Source organism: Schistocerca serialis, chromosome 5 (assembly GCF_023864345.2).
Source record: "Schistocerca serialis cubense isolate TAMUIC-IGC-003099 chromosome 5, iqSchSeri2.2, whole genome shotgun sequence".
Lineage (NCBI taxonomy): Eukaryota > Metazoa > Arthropoda > Insecta > Orthoptera > Acrididae > Schistocerca > Schistocerca serialis.
In genome coordinates this window covers 197,213,130-197,231,860 of record NC_064642.1, presented here as the reverse complement: position 1 = coordinate 197,231,860, position 18,731 = coordinate 197,213,130, and the positions used below count along the sequence as shown (strand labels likewise).

Genomic DNA, 18,731 nt, shown 5'->3' with positions numbered 1-18,731 from the left:
AACTATCTACAACCTCTGGTTCTTTCAGTTTATCCAGGTCACATCTCCTTAGATTTCCACCTTTTTGCAGTTTCTTCAGTTTTAATCTACAGTTCATAACCGTTAGATTGTGGTCAGAGTCCACATCTGCCCCTGGAAATGTCTTACAATTTTAAACCTGGTTCCTAAATCTCTGTCTTACCATTATATAATCTATCTGAAACCTTCCAGTATCTCCAGGCATCTTCCACGTATAAAACCTTCTTTCATGATTCTTGAACGAAGTCTTAGCTATCCATATTCACCTACTACGTTTCCTTCTTTTCCTTTTCCTATTATCAAGTTCCAATCACTCATGACAAATTTTTGTCTCCTTTCACTATCTGAATAATTTCTTTTATCTCATCATACATTTCATCAATATCTTCATCATCCACGGAGCTATTTGGCATATACACTTGTACTACTATGGTGGGCATTGGCTTTGTATCTATCTTGGCCACAATAATGCGGTCACTATGCTGTTTTTAGTAGCTTACCCGCATTCCTATTTTTTTTATTCATTATTAAAACTACTCCTGCATTACCCCTATTTGATTTTGTATTTATAACCCTGTATTCACCTGACCAGAAGTCTTGTTCCTCCTGCCACCGAACTCCACTAATTCCCACTGTATCTAACTTTAACATATCCATTTCCCTTTTTATATTTTCTAACCTACCTGCCCGATTAAGGGATCTGACATTCCGCACTCTGATCCACAGAATGCCAGTTTTCGTTCTCCTGATAATGTCCTCCTCAGTAGTCCCCACCCGGAGATCCGAATGGGGGACTATTTTACCTCCAGAATATTTCCCCAAGAGGACACCATCATCATGTAACCATACAGTAAAGCTGCATGCCCTCAGGAAAAATTATGGCTGTAGTTTCCCCTTGCTTTCAGCTGTTCACAGTACCAGCATAGCAAGACTGTTTTGGTTAGTGTTACAATCAGTCAATCATCCAGACCGTTGCCCCTGCAACTACTGAAAAGGCTGCTGCCCCTCTTCAGGAACCACACGTTTGTCTGGCCTCTCAACAGATACCCCTCCGTTGTGGTTGCACCTATGGTACAGCTATCTGTATCACTGAGGCACGCAAGCCTCCCCACCAACGCAAGGTCCATGGTTTATGGGGGAGGCGCATGATATAATTCAAAAACAAATTCAAAACCGAATAGTCAAAATGTGAGCAGATTACGATTATTCACAACAACCAAGAGCAGAAGGAATCAATTGCCAAACTTGTACAATTAAATCTGGATAGAATCTGAGCTGGCAGGAACACACTGAGTACCTAGCAAACTAAGTGAGCAGCTTACATTTAGAATACAAATAGAGGGCATTTCAAAATGAAGATACTGGTTTTAAGGTGTTGTAGCATTTATTAAGTTCAACTTACAATTGTAAATAATACACCAAATGAAAGAGCAACTCAAACAGTTTTGTTTGTATACCTGTGGGCAATGGGAAGAGTATGGAATGACAGAGTGACTGAAAAACGCGTTGAACGAGTTTTTCACGCTTAGCTCTAAGAAATATCCCCATGGAAAGTTTATGGGCCTTTCCTTTTTGGTGAATCAACTGTAACTGATGTTTCTTATCTTTATGTGGTACAGCTACGCCTGTGCCTCAATGAGTAGAAGATGAACAACCCATCTTTATTTGGGAGCAAGATGGTGCGCTGCTTCACTGGCATAACTGAGCAAGCAACTGGTTAAACAGTGGATTGGGTGCAAGGGGCCAGTTGATACAGTATATTATGCATGACCTACACATTCACACACGATCGGACGTGATCATGTGTATGTACCTCTGATACCAGGTGATCTATCCGACTTTAGAAACAGTGTTACCGCAACAGTTATGCCTGACACACTGATAAAGGTTTTGGAACAGCTCACCTATTGACTATGTGTGATCGGTGTTCACACTGAATAACTGTAAGAAAAATTGTTTGTGTTTCTCTTTCATTTGGTGTATTATTTATAATCGTAAGGTGAATGTAATATGTTCAACAAAGCCTTAAAATCTATATATTCATTTTGAAACAACCTGTATTAGTGAAACGTGTTTCTGGGGTAACTTGGCTAACATATTGGAGATACTAGAGATATGAAAAAAAAAAATAGTTTGGAATATATGCACTGTATCTCATGAACAACCCCATCACCAATTATTTAGAAAACTTCAATTAATAACTCTGTCTATATATTTAGGAGTTTATTATCTTTTTGCACATCGAACATAAATTATTTGATGGAAACCATTTTGTTCACACACAATACATGAAATAAGAAAACTTTACGCTTCCCACACACCCAATCAAACTGTATGCCCATGCATCTCATTAAATGGAAATGAAAATCTATAATAAACTGAACGAGAGCACATTAACAGATTTTTAGTTAAAAAAAAAAATAAATAAATCAAAAAATAGAAGAAGAGGAAGAAGAAGACGACGATGACACTATATGAGGCACTGATTCTGAAATTCTTGTACTCATATGATTAATTCATGCAGGATGACCTGTTAATTAGACCTATAAATGACTTCTTGTGTATTGGTTGGTTGGTTGGTTTGGGATATAAAGGGACCAAACTACAGGGTCATCAGTCCTTTTTTCCTGATGCAAGCAAGGCTAAAGGTACAAAAACACCCAACACCACACCTAAAGAAAAAATGGGGAAAACATACACCACACGGAAAAGTAGAAGCAGGTATTAAAACCAGAGAGCAGATAGTCTGGACAGGCTGATCACAATAATAAAAGAGGATGAGCCAGCCACTCTGCAACACATTAAAATTTCCACCCCAAAAAGACAAGGTGAGATGAATACATATAGGGAAAAGATGACCACCAAGATGAACAAATGCAATCAAAGTGCAACAGAGTTAAAATAGAGAGAGGGTGGTGACCTCAGAGAGAAGGTTAAATGCCCACCCTTAGATGGTATGATAAAAACCCCCTCATGAATAAAACGTAAAACTATATCTGCTGTTGAGGCACTATCGCCCAACACTGAAGGTAGGGTGCTGGGAAGGTTAAAAGTCCACTGCAGAGTGGTTAAAAGTGGGCAGTCCAGCAAGATGTGGACGACAGTCATATGTGAGCCCCAGTGACACCGAGGTGGGTCCTCGCGTCGGAGGAGGTAGCCATGTGTTAGCCACATATGGTCAATGGGGAGCCGGCACAGAACCACAGAGTCCCTGTGAGAGGCCCGCATGGAGGTCTTCCACACATCTATAGTCGCCTTAAGGGCATGCAGTTTGTTTCACATAATGAGACTATGCCATTCTCTCCCAAAGCTGAAAAACCTTGCGCCGTAACAATGACTGCAGGTCAGTTACAGGGATGCCAATCTCCAGAAGCATTTTCTGTGTAGCCTGCCTGTCGGCAAGTTCATTTCCCGGGATTCCGACATGGCCTGCGGTCCACACAAACACCACGTAATGACTGGACCATTCCAAGGCACAGATGGACCCCTGGATGGTCATTAGCAAAGGATGGCGTGGGGGTAGCACTGGTCAATAGCTTGTAGGCTGCTCAAGGAGTCAGTACAGAGAAGAAATGACTCGCCAGGTTATGAGCGGATGCGCTCAAGAGCACAAGAAATGGCCACCAGCTCTGCAGTGGAAACACTGCAGCCATCTGGCATGGAGTGCTGTTCAATATGTCCTCCATGAACGTAAGTGAAGCCAATGTAACCATCAGCCATCAAGCCGTCAGTGTAAACCACTTCATGGTCCCGGTACACATCAAGAATCGAGAGGAAGTGACAGTAGAGAGCTGCGGTGTTAACTGAGTCCTTAGGACCGTGTCAAAGGTCCGGGCAAAACTTCGGCCTAGGTGCACACCATGGAGATGGAGATGTACATGAATGGACCTCAAGTATAGGTGGTAAAGACAAGGACTCCACTTCAGACAGAAGAGATCGGATGCAAACTGCAGTAATAAGCCCTGACCTGGGCCTCCAGTGCAGGAGATCAACCACCGTGGACGAGAAAAGGAGACGGTAATTTGCATGTTCAAGAGAACTATGAATGTGTCCAACATAACTGGTGAGTAGTTGAGCACACCTAACCTTCAATGGAGGGACTCCGGTCTCCACAAGGACACTGGTCACCAGACTCATCCTAAAAGTTCCTGTTGCCAGTCGAATGCCACAGTGGTGGACTGGGTCAAGTGAACGCAATGCTGAGGGAGCTGCCAAACCATAAATCAAACTCCCATAGAGAGGGCGGAATTGAACAAGGGCTCTGTACAGCTGCAGCAGTGTAGAGCAATCTGCAACCCAGTTGGTGTTGCTCAGGCAGCGGAGGGCATTGAGTGCTGCCAGCACTTTCGCTTAAGCTGACGAAAATGAGGAGTATACGGATGCATTAGCTCCATACTTAACAATCGTATACAACCGTTCGCTCAAAAAAAGATCCATAACCAAAGACTGGAAGGTTGCACAGGTCACACTAACATTCAAGAAAGGTACTAGGAGTAATCCACTAAATTACAGGCCCATATCGTTTACGTTGATATGCAGCATGATTTTAGAACATATATTGTGTTCGAACATTATGAATTACCTCGAAGGAAACGGTCTATTGACACACAGGCAACATGGGTTTAGAAAACATCATTCCTGTGAAACACAACTAGCTCTTTACTCACATGAAGTGCTAAGTGCTACTGACAATGGATTTCAGATCGATTCCATATTCCTGGATTTCCAGAAGGCTTAACACTGTACCACACAAACAGCTTGTAGTAAAATTGCGTGCTTATGGAATATCGTCTCAGTTATGTGACTGGATTTGCGATTTCCTGTCAGAGAGGTCACAGTTCGTAGTAATTGACAGAAAGTCATCGAGTAAAACGGAAGTGATTTCAGGTGTTCCCCAAGGTAATGTTATAGGCCCTTTGCTGTTCCTTATCTATATAAACGATTTGGGAGACAATCTGAGCAGCCGTCTTTCGTTGTTTGCAGATGACGCTGTCGTTCAATGACTAATAAAGTCACCAAATGATCAAAACAAACTGCAAACCATTTAGAAGAAATATCTGAATAGTGTGAAAAGTGACAGTTGACCCTAAATAACAAAAAGTGTGAGGTCATCCACACGAGTACTAAAGGAACTTGTTAAACTTCGGTTACATGATAAATCAGTCTAATCTGTTGTTGTTGTGGTCTTCAGTCCTGAGACAGTCTAATCTAAAAGCCGTAAATTCAACTAAATACCTACGTATTACAATTACGAACAACTTAAATTGGAAGGAACACATAGAAAATGTTGTGGGGAAGGCTAACCAAAGGCTGCGTTTTATTGGCAGGACACTTAGGAAATGTAACAGACCTATTAACCCTACGCCTGTCCGTCCTCTTTTAGAATACTGCTGCGCGGTGTGGGATTCTTACCAGGTAGGACTGACTGAGTACATCAAAGTAGTTCAAAGAAAGGCAGCATGTTTTGTATTATCGCAAAATATGGGAGAGAGTGTCACAGAAATGATACAGGATTTGGGCTGGAGATCATTAAAAGAAAGGCGTTTTTCGTTGCGATGGAATCTTCTCACGAAATTCCAATCACCAACTTTCTCCTCCAAATGTGAAAATATTTTGCTAACACTGACCTACACAGGGCGGAACGATCACCACGATAAAATAAAGGAAATCAGGGCTCTTATGGAAAGATATAGGTGTTCATTCTTTCTGCGCACTATACGAGATTGGAATAATAGAGAATTGTGAAGGTGGTTTGATGAACCCTCTGCCAGGCACTTAAATGTGATTTGCAGAGTATCCATGTAGATGTAGATGTAGTGGAAGCCATGCCAATCGGGCATCGAAAATCAGTCCTAAGAATCGATATGTCTCCACTACAGTGAGTGGATTGTCATTAAGATAAAGTTCTGGTTCTGGATGAATGGTACAATGCCAACAGAAGTGCATGACACATGACTTCCAGGCTGAAAACTGGAAGCCGTGGGCTAGAGCCCATGACCGCGCCTTGTGGATGGATCCCTGTAGGCGCTGCTCAGCAACACCAGTACTGGAGGAGCAGTATGAAATGCGGAAGTCATTTGCATACAGAGAAGGTGAGACCGAAGGCCCGAAAACTGCTCCTTGACCATTAATGGCCACTAAAGAGAGAGATACACTCAATACATAGCCTTGCAGGACCCCATTCTCCTGGATATGGGAGGAACTATGGGAGACACCAACTTGAACACAGAATGTATGGAGCAATTGGAAATTTTGGATAAAAATTGGGAGCAGGCCCTGGAGACCCTACTCATATAATATGGCAAGGATATGATGTCGCCAGGTTGTCTCTTAAGCTTTTCGTAAATCAAAAAAGACGGCAACCAGGTGTTGGTGGCTGGAAAAGGCTGTTCAGATGGCAGACTCGAGGGAAACTAGATTATCAATGGTAGAGTGACCCTGGCGGAAACCACCCTGACATGGAGCCAGAAGGCCGTGTGACTCCAGGACCCAACACAACCGCCAACTTACCATACTTTCTGACAGCTTACAAAGAATGTTGGTGAGGCTGATTGGCCAATAGCAATCCACATCAAGCAGGTTTTCACTGGGTTTGAGCATTGGAATGATGGTGTTCTCCTGCCATTGTGATGGAAAGACACCATCGCATCAGATCCAGTTGAAGATGATGAATAAATGTTGCTTGTAGTTGGATGGGAGATGTTTGATCATCTGACTGTGGATCCAATCTGGCCCCGCAGCTGTGTTGGGGCAATGTGCAAGGACACTGAGGAGCTCCCACTCTGTAAATGGAGCATTATAGGGTTCACTGTGATGTTCAGTGAACGAGAGGGCTTTCCTTTCCATCTGCTGTTTGAGTGTGCGAAATGCTGGGGAATAATTCTCTGACGCTGAGGCTTGAGCACAGTGCTCAGCAAAGTGCTCGGCATTTGTGTTTGCATCTGTAAATAACACGCCATTGACGTTAATGCCAGTAACATCTGTCGGGGTCTGGTATCCACAAACCATCTGATCTTTGTCCAGACTTGGGAAGGTGACATATGGTGGCCAATGGTCAAGATGTACCACTCCCAACACTCCTGTTTCCATCTTTTTAGAAGCCAGCAAACGTGGGCACAGAGCCGTGTAAAAGCTATTAGGTGCTCTAGGGGAGGGTGCCACTTACGTCGCTGCAGAGTTTGCCGACGCTCTTTAATGGCCTTATTGATTTCCAGCGACCACAAAGGTACTGACTTTCGCTGGGTGCACGCTAAAGAGCAAGGGATCATGTTTTCTGCCACAGAAACCATCATTCTACATGGTCACTACCACACAAGTCATTGTGGGCTCTCCAGTGGACAGAGGCTGCAGAGGGATAAATCAATGACCAAGTAAATGCCATGAGCTACACTGAAATGTGTGGGGCCCCAGTATTTAAGAGGCAGAGGTCAAGTTGAGACAATAAATTTTCGACATCTCTACCGTGATCAGTAAGCACAGTGCCACCCCACAAGGGGTTATGGGTGTTAAAATCTCCCAAAAGTAGGAAGGGTTTAGGGAGTTGATGAATCAGTGCAGCCAATGCGTTCAAAGGTATTGCACCATGTAGTGGAAGATATACGTTGCAGACATTTATTTTCTGTGTCGTCCTTATCCTGATAGCCACAGCTTGAAGACAGGTTTGAAGGGGTACAGGTTCATTGCATACTGAGTTCAGGACAGACACAAACTTCACCTGACACTTATTATAGTCGCTGTGTTTCTTGTAATATCCCCTATAGCCACGAAGGGCAGGGGTCCGCATTGCTGGGAATCAGGTTTCCTGGAGGACAATGCAGAAAGCAGGTGTAAGGCTTAACAGTTGCTGTAGCTCAGCCAGGTGGTGGAAAAAACTGCAGCAATTCGACTGGAGGATGACATTATTGTGAGGCTGGGAGGGCATGAAGCATGCAAGGAAGCAGGTTGAGGCATAGCACCATATAACGATCCTGCCTTGGAGGCGGTTAAGTGGGAAATGTATCTCAGAGCTGGAGAGTGACAAATGGTGACCCGAGGTTGGACGCGCACATAGTTTATGTATCAGCCAATAGAGGACAATATTGAATAGGGGGACTGTGATTTTAGTTTCAATTGTGCCCACTAGAGTGCACTAAAGTAATAGAATGTTTTTCATTAACTGTTCTAGTATTTCCATAAGGTGTTATTATGTCTTTTTGTGTATGTAAAATGTTATAAATGTCTTTCAGCAGTATGAATGATGCGTGAGTGTGATTTAAGGTTAATATGACGATAATTGTTTGAGTTATGTAGTAGAATTTAGTGTGGGAACATTTCGAAGAAGTATGGATATGGACAAAGGGGATTTTTGTAGAATAGTTTTGAAAGTAAGTTTATGGTAAAGGGAAAATTAATTCAGGTATAAATAACAATAGTAAATAACTTTATGCATAAACAAAACTTCAGCATATTAGATAATTACGTCGGTAAAAAGTGCAGTCGTGAGGTTTACTATTTTGCGATTGGTTATGGATGAAAAGCGCGGACTGACACGGGAGAATGTTGTTTTGCTATTGGCTGTTAAGTAATCTGACCAATGGTAAAGTAATATTCTTCGCATGCCTTTATCTGCTGGTAGAGGTGCGTAGTAATAGTTGTTCCGATGGAAACGATAAGTTGCTGGATCTAGCAGTGTTTAATACATCAAAAGTGTGGTAAAGTGATGGCATAATTATTCCGATGGGCGAGTAGAAATTTCGGAAATTTTAAGTGAATTTTGTGAGGAGAAAAGACATATGTTCCACATGGCATATTTAGCAGGTTGGTGACTAAAAACTGTGACTGCATTTGGTACCGACAGACTTAATATTTGGCGAGCATTATCAATCAAAAACAATCAGTATTCTTGTAGCTATTACGTTTTTGGGAAATGCAACACCATAAACTTGCTAACGTGAGTGAAAGGGATTATTAGTGACTGTGTTAAGACTAGCACGGGCTTGGCAGTGATACTTGTTCACCTAAGTTTCAGAATAAATTAAGGACAAAATTTCCAATCTTTCATATCATGTGAAAACTTTCTCCCGAAATTTAGTATAAGTGACTTCAATTGCAGCCTGGTTCATGTTGAAGTACAGTAGGTTTCACTCGGCTTTCCTACTGATGATCTGCTGAGACAATGTTCACAGGTAGCTGCAGGTTCCTCATAAAGGTTGTGCGATTGAGTATTTGTATCCGTTCCTATTGTGGATGAGGCATCAGTGAGATCCAGGTCCTCAGGGGACACCGAGATCTCTACCTCATCTGCAGGTGAACTGATAGGGAATGGTGGTGCTGGGGTCACTGAAGGACCCTTCTTCTTAGCAGACTTCTTTGATTGATTGCCCTCTCGGTTCTCTTTCGGGGCTTGCTGGGAGGACTTCTCAGAAGTAGCTTCATGCATGGAGGAAGACTGTGAAGCTCTTCCTCCAGCACCTTTTGGTTCCTTTAGCCACTGGTGAGTGTCCACTGTGGCATTAGTGGAGACCTTGGGACAGAGGGTCCCAAGGGACCTCTTCCGCATGAGAGGAGCCAGAGGAGGCTGTTGCTTCTCTGGCTGGGGGGGAGGGGACCAATGACCCCTGCATTTGGGAGCAGTGGAAGGAGATTTCCCCCCTACCACCAAGGGGGTGGATGTATTCTGGAGGCCCGGAGGGCCCACTGTTCATGGCATAGAGTGTGGTATGACTGGTACTTGTGATGGTGATGGTAAAGGAGCTGCAGCGTATGTGAACGTCAACCAAATGGGGTGTAATCGTTCAAATTTACATTTAGCCTCTTGGTAAGTCAACCAGTCCAGGGTCTTGTAATCCATGATTTTCCACTCCTTTTGGAGTACTGTGCAATCTGGTGAACAAGGGGAGTGGTGCTCTCCGCAGTTGATACAAGTGGGAGGAGGTGCACAGGGAGTATCTGGTTGCAGTGGGTGTCCGCAGTCTCGACATATGGCGTTGGAAGTGCAGCGGGAAGACATGTGCCCAAATTTCCAGCACTTAAAGCACACGCCAAATGAAATGAACACCCCACCATTCTAGACTGGTGTGGAGCTCGTCGTCAGACTGCAAGAGGAGGTCGCATTGGAAAATAATCCCGTGGACCATGTTGAGGCTTTTATGGGGAGTGGTGGAAACAGGAATATCACCCAGCCTGTCACAAGCACCCGAGATTGGGTTGGGGATGCTGTCTGAATCAAGACTGCATTGCTTCTCATCTTGGACAGTGCTGTCACGTCCCCAAACTTATCCTCAAGATGTTCAACAAAAATTTGGGCTTCATAGGTAGAAAAGAGTCCCCATTCATTCTGCTACAGACTAAATACTGAGGCGAATATGGCTCTCTTCTTTCTGTAGCCTCCTCTCATGGTGTAGCAAGGGAGGGAAACTATTTGGGGTCATATCGGTCAGCATTGTACTCAATCTTGCCCTTCTTAGAGACTGCTGGCACCATATGGTAAACAGCAAGAGACGACTTAGTCCGCTTCATTGCGGGTCATTCACCCTGATGCCACCCACTCTGATCAGGGGCTCTCCCCAAATGGGAACTGAACTTATAGGGCCAAAAAGTGAGAGACTCCTTTTAGTCGCCTCTTTCAACAGGCAGGGATACCTCAGGCCTATTCTAATCCCTGGACCAGCAGGGGGGATTCTTGTGTATCCATCTATGTATATATAGCTGTTTGTCAAAACATCATTTTATTGTTATGGATTGCAAATGTACATTTTAAGGTGAATAAACAGTTCACAAAGAGGGCTACAATATGCACAAACTAAGGTAATGAGCTTGGCGCAAGCACATCAGCTAAACGTAAAACTTGGAAAAGTGACTCAGAGCTGGACAAATTTTGCTACCTTTGGAGAAGAGCAGACACAGGAGAAATGTTCACAAAGACACAGTAGCAAGCAATTCACCAAGTAGAAGAACTTTCTATAAAAATAGACACCTAACATTTGAAAATATAAATCATTGAAAGTTATGTTTGACTGCAAAATGTCAACAGTGCAGAAGGGAGAAATTAAACAATTTAGATATTTCTGAAAAGTAATCTTACAAGAGACTAAGATGAAACGGATGGACTGAGTAAGGAATCAAGATGTCCTGAAATCAGTCAAACACAAAATATTCTTAATAAAGAACAAAATGAATCAAAGAGAAGGACCTAGATGTGAGCATACAATATTTATCTTCTGATGTAGCAGTTACGCTGAAATCAAGTGGGATGGCCAGCAAGTGATAATATTAAAGAACCTTTGTGTCAATGAGAAAAATGCTATATTTTCCAGAACTATGAAGCACACTCCTGTCATTCATTGCTAGTCACTTAGCGGTAGAAGATGTTGTCATTAAGTTTCTAGATTGCCAACAGTTTTATCATCCTCGCCTCAGAAAGTGGCCCCCTCCAGCACAGAACTCATCTATATTCATTATCAAACAAACTGGCTGATGTATAGTCATTGCCATGACAAATAGACCCACTCACCAACTCAACAACAGTTACTGCGATTATGAAGATCAGAAAGCTGCACCATTTCCCAACACCGTAGGCAGCCATATGTAATCTCTGGTATTCCCACAGTGAGCTGCTGTAGCAGCTTATCCATCCTCCTTTGTATGGATATGATACGCAAGTTTGAATGCAATCATTAAATCATCCCCATTGCAGAGAGATCTTTTCACATAGTTACAATATCAGCTTTCTCCTCCGAATAAGAAAATATATTGCTGACACACACCTTCTTAGGGGAAAAAAGACTGTCATAATAAATTACAAGCTTGTACTTAGGTGTTCATTTTTCCCCACATGCTTTTCAAGTGTAGAACAGTAGAGAAATAGTCTGAAAGTGATTCTATGACCCTTCCAAGAAACACTCGAGTGCAAATTGCAGAGTAAACATGTACAGATAGATGCAGTGTAATATTAAATGCACTATGTGAGTGTCTGAAACTACTCATCTAATATTTTCAGTCTGCATTTCATTTGTTTGCTGGAAGTATAACTCAAACTAAACACAGTCATAATTTATTTCTCTTTCTGGCACAGCTGTTACACTGGTTCCATCTAACAGTTACATTTGCTGGTTATTCACCTCTAAATATATTGTGCTCCACAACATCCATCAACAAGGGTGTTCTCTTCTGATCATAACTACTGTCTCTGATACACAGTGGCTGCTTCTGATTCTCTCTCTGGTAAGTATAAAATGCTTTGTGGCTGTACAATTTTCCTTGGAAAATGTCTACTACAAATAGATTGAGTGTTATGCAAAGCACATTTGATGCAAACAAGGAACCATCATTCGCTTAGAAGTATGAATGGATAAACAAAGAACTTCAGCTGGTAAAGTGAGTATTAATGTATAATTAACCCAGAACTGCCTATTTTGGAAACAACCTAGTGTATGGTGATGCGAAAATCTGAAGGCTGCTAATGCCAAATGAGATATGATGGGAGAAGTTTTGGAGCATTCAATCAGACATCATGACTAGTGTTTACTTTAAAATCCTTATGAATCACACATTCATCATTAGCTAATATTGGAAGTAGCTGAAAAAACATGTCACAAAATAGTATGGTGATGTGCATATTTGACCGGAGAACAGACTGTGAAAGTGCAGTTTTGCCTCATACATAAAGAGGAATTCAGAATAACTACAAAAACACAATCATGCTGACAAGAGGAAGCATACAAAGACACACAAGTAATTTTCTGATGGCACGTAGTAAATAACCAAAGTATTAACTTATAAAAAGAACTGAAAATTTTACTAGCTGATATGCATTAATTTTGAATTGATTTACTGCAGGGAAATGACATGAATTAGACTGTCCACTGCATTTGTAATTTTTCTTCTGTAACTGACATACAAATGTAAAATTCCTATCACTGTCTGCACATTAAAGTCTTTTCATGTACTACTACTTACTGAAGTGTCTTTGTGTTACTAAAGCAGACACCTATGACCATTCCTGCAAGGTAGTGAGCCAAGTTTGACAGAAGGCTTATGGACTGTATTGTAAATAAAATGTCATAAGAGGAAATTACTCGGTATATCCTTTAGCTGTTTTACTGATTACTTTAACTAGCAACATGAAGCTAATAAGAGTTATTTATTCAAACTGTAACAGTGAAGGGTGTTGTACTTGTCAGAATTCAGTTATAACAATTCAGCAACATTTGGTATAACCAATGACACAGTTAACATTCACAGCAGAAACTCAGCCACAGTTGACACACTACTTGAGGTAACTGTCTTCCCTCAAAATAAAGGCAAACTTGTTCTCACCTTAAAGGTTGGTTGGAAAATCTCATCCTATTAGACACCATGTGTCCTTTCCTTCCCCAACATTACAAACTGACAGACCTAGTCACTTATAGCGGCGTTTCTGCTGTTTAACATGGATGTCATACCACAGTGTGACACAGATTCACAATGTGACACAGATTTTTCACATTAACAGTCCAATTCAAAATGTGAAAGTTGTAAATAACAGGAAAAAAATCATAGGACATACTGGCAACTGAATTCCACACAGTTGAAGTTTCAGTCCTGACAATTACCCTATCAGTTATCAAAGTGCAAGCTCTAACAATTAAACTCTGATAATACTATATGAATAAATTGGCAGAAGAAAACGCGTTCATGCGAAACTATCAGTAGTTGAGTTAGGAACAAACTGCACTAACTGCTGCGAGGTACTGCATGGAAACCACACGCATAGCTCAACTTAGTAAAACTATTTTTTTTTTACAGCATACATTTCCATCACTGTGGCTAAGCATTATTCCAAACTGGAAAAGGCAAATTACTGCTGTGAATGATTTGCACAACATGGCAAAATGTTCAGAATGACATGATTCCAATCGCTTTATACTGGTGGAAAAAAAGAAACAAACTGAGACTTTTGTACTGTCATGACAGCAAGATCAAATGAAAGAACATGTAACCAAAAACACTTTGCAACGAGCTCAGTAATTCCACAGACAGCAACTAACTTGACAGTTCATTGGAAGTGAAACTGTGTCAGCAGTTTCAAATGTACTCCTGGTCCATGACAATAGACTCTCATTCAAGTAATGTATATCAGCAGTCATTCTAAGGGAAAGAGATTCACTACGTAACAGAGCAAGTTGGAACCATCCACTTGTTCTCACGTCATTACTAACAGTGATTTTATTTTTTTTATTATCTGATCTCATTTTTTTGAATGACAGATGACTTTTCCACAAATTAGCTTCTTTATTATGCAACAAGTCCACAGCTTGTCATCTCGCGGTAGCTTTCTTGCTTCCCGAGCACAGGGTCACGGGTTAGATTCCCGGCGGGGTCAGAGATTTTCACTTGCCTCAAGATGACTGGGTGTTGTGTCATCATCTTCATCCATCCATCCATCCATCCATCCCACTACAGTCGGAGGATGGCAACGGCACACCACCTCCACTAGGACCTTGCCTAGTATGCCGTTGTGGGTCTCCCGCATCATTCCCCTATGCTCTGTCAAGAAGCATGGGACTTCATTTCTATTCCCATTATGCAGTCAGAGACACTCAAAATCTTATATTTCAGTGTAATTTCCGGGTTACTAATACTTATAGCATAACTGGTTTGTACAGAAAACATTTTTATTAACAAATATTCACAATTTAAGACTCAGAGGTAACATGTGGAAACAAAATTTGGAGTTACCAGAAACATCCTATTTAAAAAATTATTTGTTATCAAAATTCGCATCTTTCAAAATGTTTCACTTGTAATTATTTTCAACATTTCATACTATAGTTTTGTAGGCCTGATTTTTCAAATTTCAAAAATATCCACTTGCACTAGGAAAACAAGTTAGTTCACTAATTATTCAATCTATAAATTCCTCAATTTAGCCAGTTCTGGCAGGAATTGTGAATCCCCATGGGAGGATGCATAGTATTCACAATATAGTCCACGCAACATTGTTAATTTTTCAGTTTTCCAACCCATGGTTAAACCACATTACTCCATGACTTAATTCCATTTCAGAGTCATTCTGCTAGTTTTGCTGTTATAAATACAACATGCTATCACATTTCAATTATTAATCATACATGTTTATATAGATGTGCATAATAAAAAATGCTTTTGTCAGTCCTTTGTGGGTTCCAAACAGGGGGCCATCTGTGTGTCAATGTTTTTGTGGAACTACTTCATGTTGATCACGGTTAAGTAACGAACCACCACCTTATGATCACTCCAAAATTCTAGTGTATCATCAGTCAGCCATACAATTCCAGTCAAATGTGCTATTAAGATGAGACTCACTTTATTATAAATATCAATAAGCAAGGATCATGAATTGTTCATGTGTGAACATTCAGTAAGTGCAGTCACTATGTGACCAGGTTTAATGGTGAAATTGGATCACATTTTGCCATTGTTAATGTGTGTGAATTGTAGGTGCCTGTGAAATACCAATTACGTAAGCTATTAGTGAGAGCTGCTCATCATGATGTGCCAACCATCAATAAAGTGAAAAAACTTCCAGGTAATCTTCACAGTGTTTTTACTATTTAACAATCAAATTACTAAACCAATTAATTTCAGAAAGAGCAGCTACCAAGGTCAAATATATATATATAGGTCAGTATGCTTACAACTATTATACCAATTTGGTACCCAATTATTATTTTATTCAGTTACAGCATTTTAGGATCAATTTGTACGTCCCCTTCTAATCTTAGCCTCTTTAATCACTGGAAAGAGGATTAATTTGGAAAATTATCTATCCTCAGGCCTGATTTCCAGACATAATAAGCTAACTATTTAAACCTCTTGCAAATTTCTTTCTGCTGTTGCCCTGCCATGACTTGTCATTTCTAATGATTACAATCATCTTTATTTCCAAATAAAACATTGTACCAGGACATAAATAACCTCCACTTTGCAGAGTTATTATATTACCTCATTGGTTATGGCAGCTAATGTACATTGGCTTTAGTATTATGAACAAATTTTATTTGCTGCTCATAAGCTATTAATAGTACACAATTTATCGAATAAAAAACTGGCTATAATCAAGACCTGAGATAATGTGTGTATTTATTACAATTTTACTTTGCATTTCCTTGTTTTGATTATGCCACAGGAGTCATGTATTATCAGCTGTGTTGTATTCTATCAACAAAATGGCTAAATTTGACAGTCTGCTTTCACCCATTCTCTTATCGCAAGTATTTTTGCATTTAAAAGATGCCACTGGCAGCAGCAATGTCTTAATTATCATCAAAGCTGTTTAAATGAATATCTATTAAATTACATTTTGAAAAAAAAAATCCAAATGGATAGCTGTGCCAATGCTGTTAATCAGCTCATTCATCTGAAACTTTGACACAGTTATTTGCAACCTATATGAATGGTACTAAAACTACCTTAACACTTCTCAAGATAGAGTGCCAACCTTTCATTTAAGACGTTCCTTGACAGAAAATTACTGTAAGGTGAAATAGTGTGCTTAAGACACCAGATACTTGAGTAATGCAGCCAATGAACAGTAGGAGCATATGTTTGTTTACACAAGTGTCCAACTTGAGATGAACACATTACAGCTGTGAATAGGCACAATGACTAACTGCTTCCTTAGTAATATTAATCACCCACAGAAGCAAGTTTTGGAGGTGACAGCTGTGTGGACCTATTGTAATGTTACCAAATCAGCTTTGTTAGATATGTCTGTTCAGAAGTAGCTCTCTCTTTATAATAATACTGGGACAACATGACACTATAGATATAAAGCTGACAATGTGTTGTTACAGGTACGGGGAAAGGCTTCTTCTTATATGAAGAAGAAATGAACACAAGAGCTAGGACAACTGAAGTACTTCACTGACTTAATTCTTAAACTGACTGACTTTCTCTCTCTCTCTCTCTCTCTCTCTCTCTCTCTCTCTCTCTCTGTTTTTGCGCCCCCTGTATGCCCATATTTTTGCCAGGTGCCTATCTCACCTCCATATAACACAATACCTCTAGGAAGTTTGATGCATTTACTTACAGACAGCAAACAGCAGGAGCCCAATGTACAAGCCTATGACAGATGTAGCTAATCCTGTGACGATGAATGCTGGTACAATTAGTAATAGGCCCTGTAAAGGAAACAAGTTACTATACTTCATTACACATCTGTTGAGTTTTACAATAAAATCACTACAAATGCAAAGAAATTAATTTATATGTACCACATGAAGTCAATTTCTTGCTGATGTAAATATTTTTAAATACAAGTTTCATTTATCCCAAAGCCCTTAGGGTGCTTTCATAGCTCACTAGTACTACAGTTTGGGAAGTTCTGTGACATACTACTCCCAAGTTGATTATGAAACCCTTGTCAGATTACAGAAGTTCTTTAGGAAGACATTACACACATAGGCCACAACTATGTTTTCTTTCTTCTTACTTTCCAGTGTTTTCCATCCACATGCATTTCCTCCCATTCTGTGCTAACATTCACTGCTTATTCAAACATCTCTCTACCCCTCCAATGCCCACACTTGCATCCTTTTTGTTGTTTTATTCCTTACATCTCTCAGTCCTAGAACTTACATACATTTTCATATCTTACTTATATCATTGCCCATAAGCATTGTGGGCATAAATTTTGCAACAATTTTAACTGTAGTACCTTCTTTCACCCCAAACTAAACATTTTCACACTTCTTTACTCAGATAAAACAATGCCATTAAATGCACCCTTTCTTTCTACTAATGATAATTTTTACAATAACAATGATTGCAAGTGCGTATCTATGTTGCATGCAGAACTGGTATTCTTGAGACGTTCACTATGCTCTTTTGTCTTTCACCACTTGCACTGACTATCATGTCATGTTCCACACAGACCTCACAGATGGCACAAATTTTTATTTACCTCTTTTACAAGTGACTCTTGTCACATTTCACTTTAGGTAAAAATATCTATTTCACTTTTTCCAAAATGAAAGGATCAAAGTTATAAATACACTAACAGTACAAAATTACAACACCACGAAGGAGTTGTGTGTTTCTAAATCTGAAAGATGATGCCCATTCAAATTGCGTGCCAGTCACGTAGGAGTGACACCAATAGCAAAACTATGAGGATAGAAATCAAATTTGTTTTACATAAACACTGTAAAGGTCATGAGCATTAAATACCTCTGGGATTGGATGTGGCGAGTTGATGATAGTCAAGAATGTTTTAAGGTGGCAGATATCATTATCAATGAGTTTGAACGAGGTCATGTAACTGGGCTACAAGAGGCTGGATGTTCCTTCTGCAATATTGCAGAAAGATTTGATAGAACTGTTGCCAATGTACATGACTGCTGGCAGCAGTCATCACAAAAATATAGTCACAAGAATACCATGCTCCGGATGATCACATGGCACTATTGAAAGGGAAGATCAACATGCGGTTCCGGTGCACAGTACTGCATCTGCAACAGCAATCTGAGCAGCAGTTGGCACCAATCACACAACAAACTGCTACAAATTGGTTACTTCAAGGACAGATCTGAGCCGGTTGCTCTCTTAGTGTGCAGTCCACTGACACCAAACCACTGCCATGTGCGACTTCTGTGGTGTCAAACGAGGGCTCACTGGAGGGGAGGGTGGAGGTCTGCATGAGTTTTCTGATGAAATCTGGTTCTGCCTCAGTGCCAATGAAGGCTGTTTGGTTACAAAGAGGCTGACTGAGGGCC

The 18,731-nt window shown here is 40.6% G+C and overlaps 1 protein-coding gene across 6 annotated transcripts in view; it reads right to left on the bottom strand.

Moving 5' to 3' along the window:
* Window positions 1-18,731, bottom strand: part of LOC126481082 (major facilitator superfamily domain-containing protein 10) — a 159,113-nt gene that overhangs the window by 49,314 nt on the left and 91,068 nt on the right. For all 6 annotated transcript variants that reach the window (XM_050104575.1, XM_050104576.1, XM_050104577.1 and 3 more), the window contains one exon: window positions 17,048-17,138. In XM_050104575.1, coding sequence (XP_049960532.1) covers window positions 17,048-17,138 — 91 coding nt within the window. The remainder of the gene's footprint in view (window positions 1-17,047; window positions 17,139-18,731) is intronic.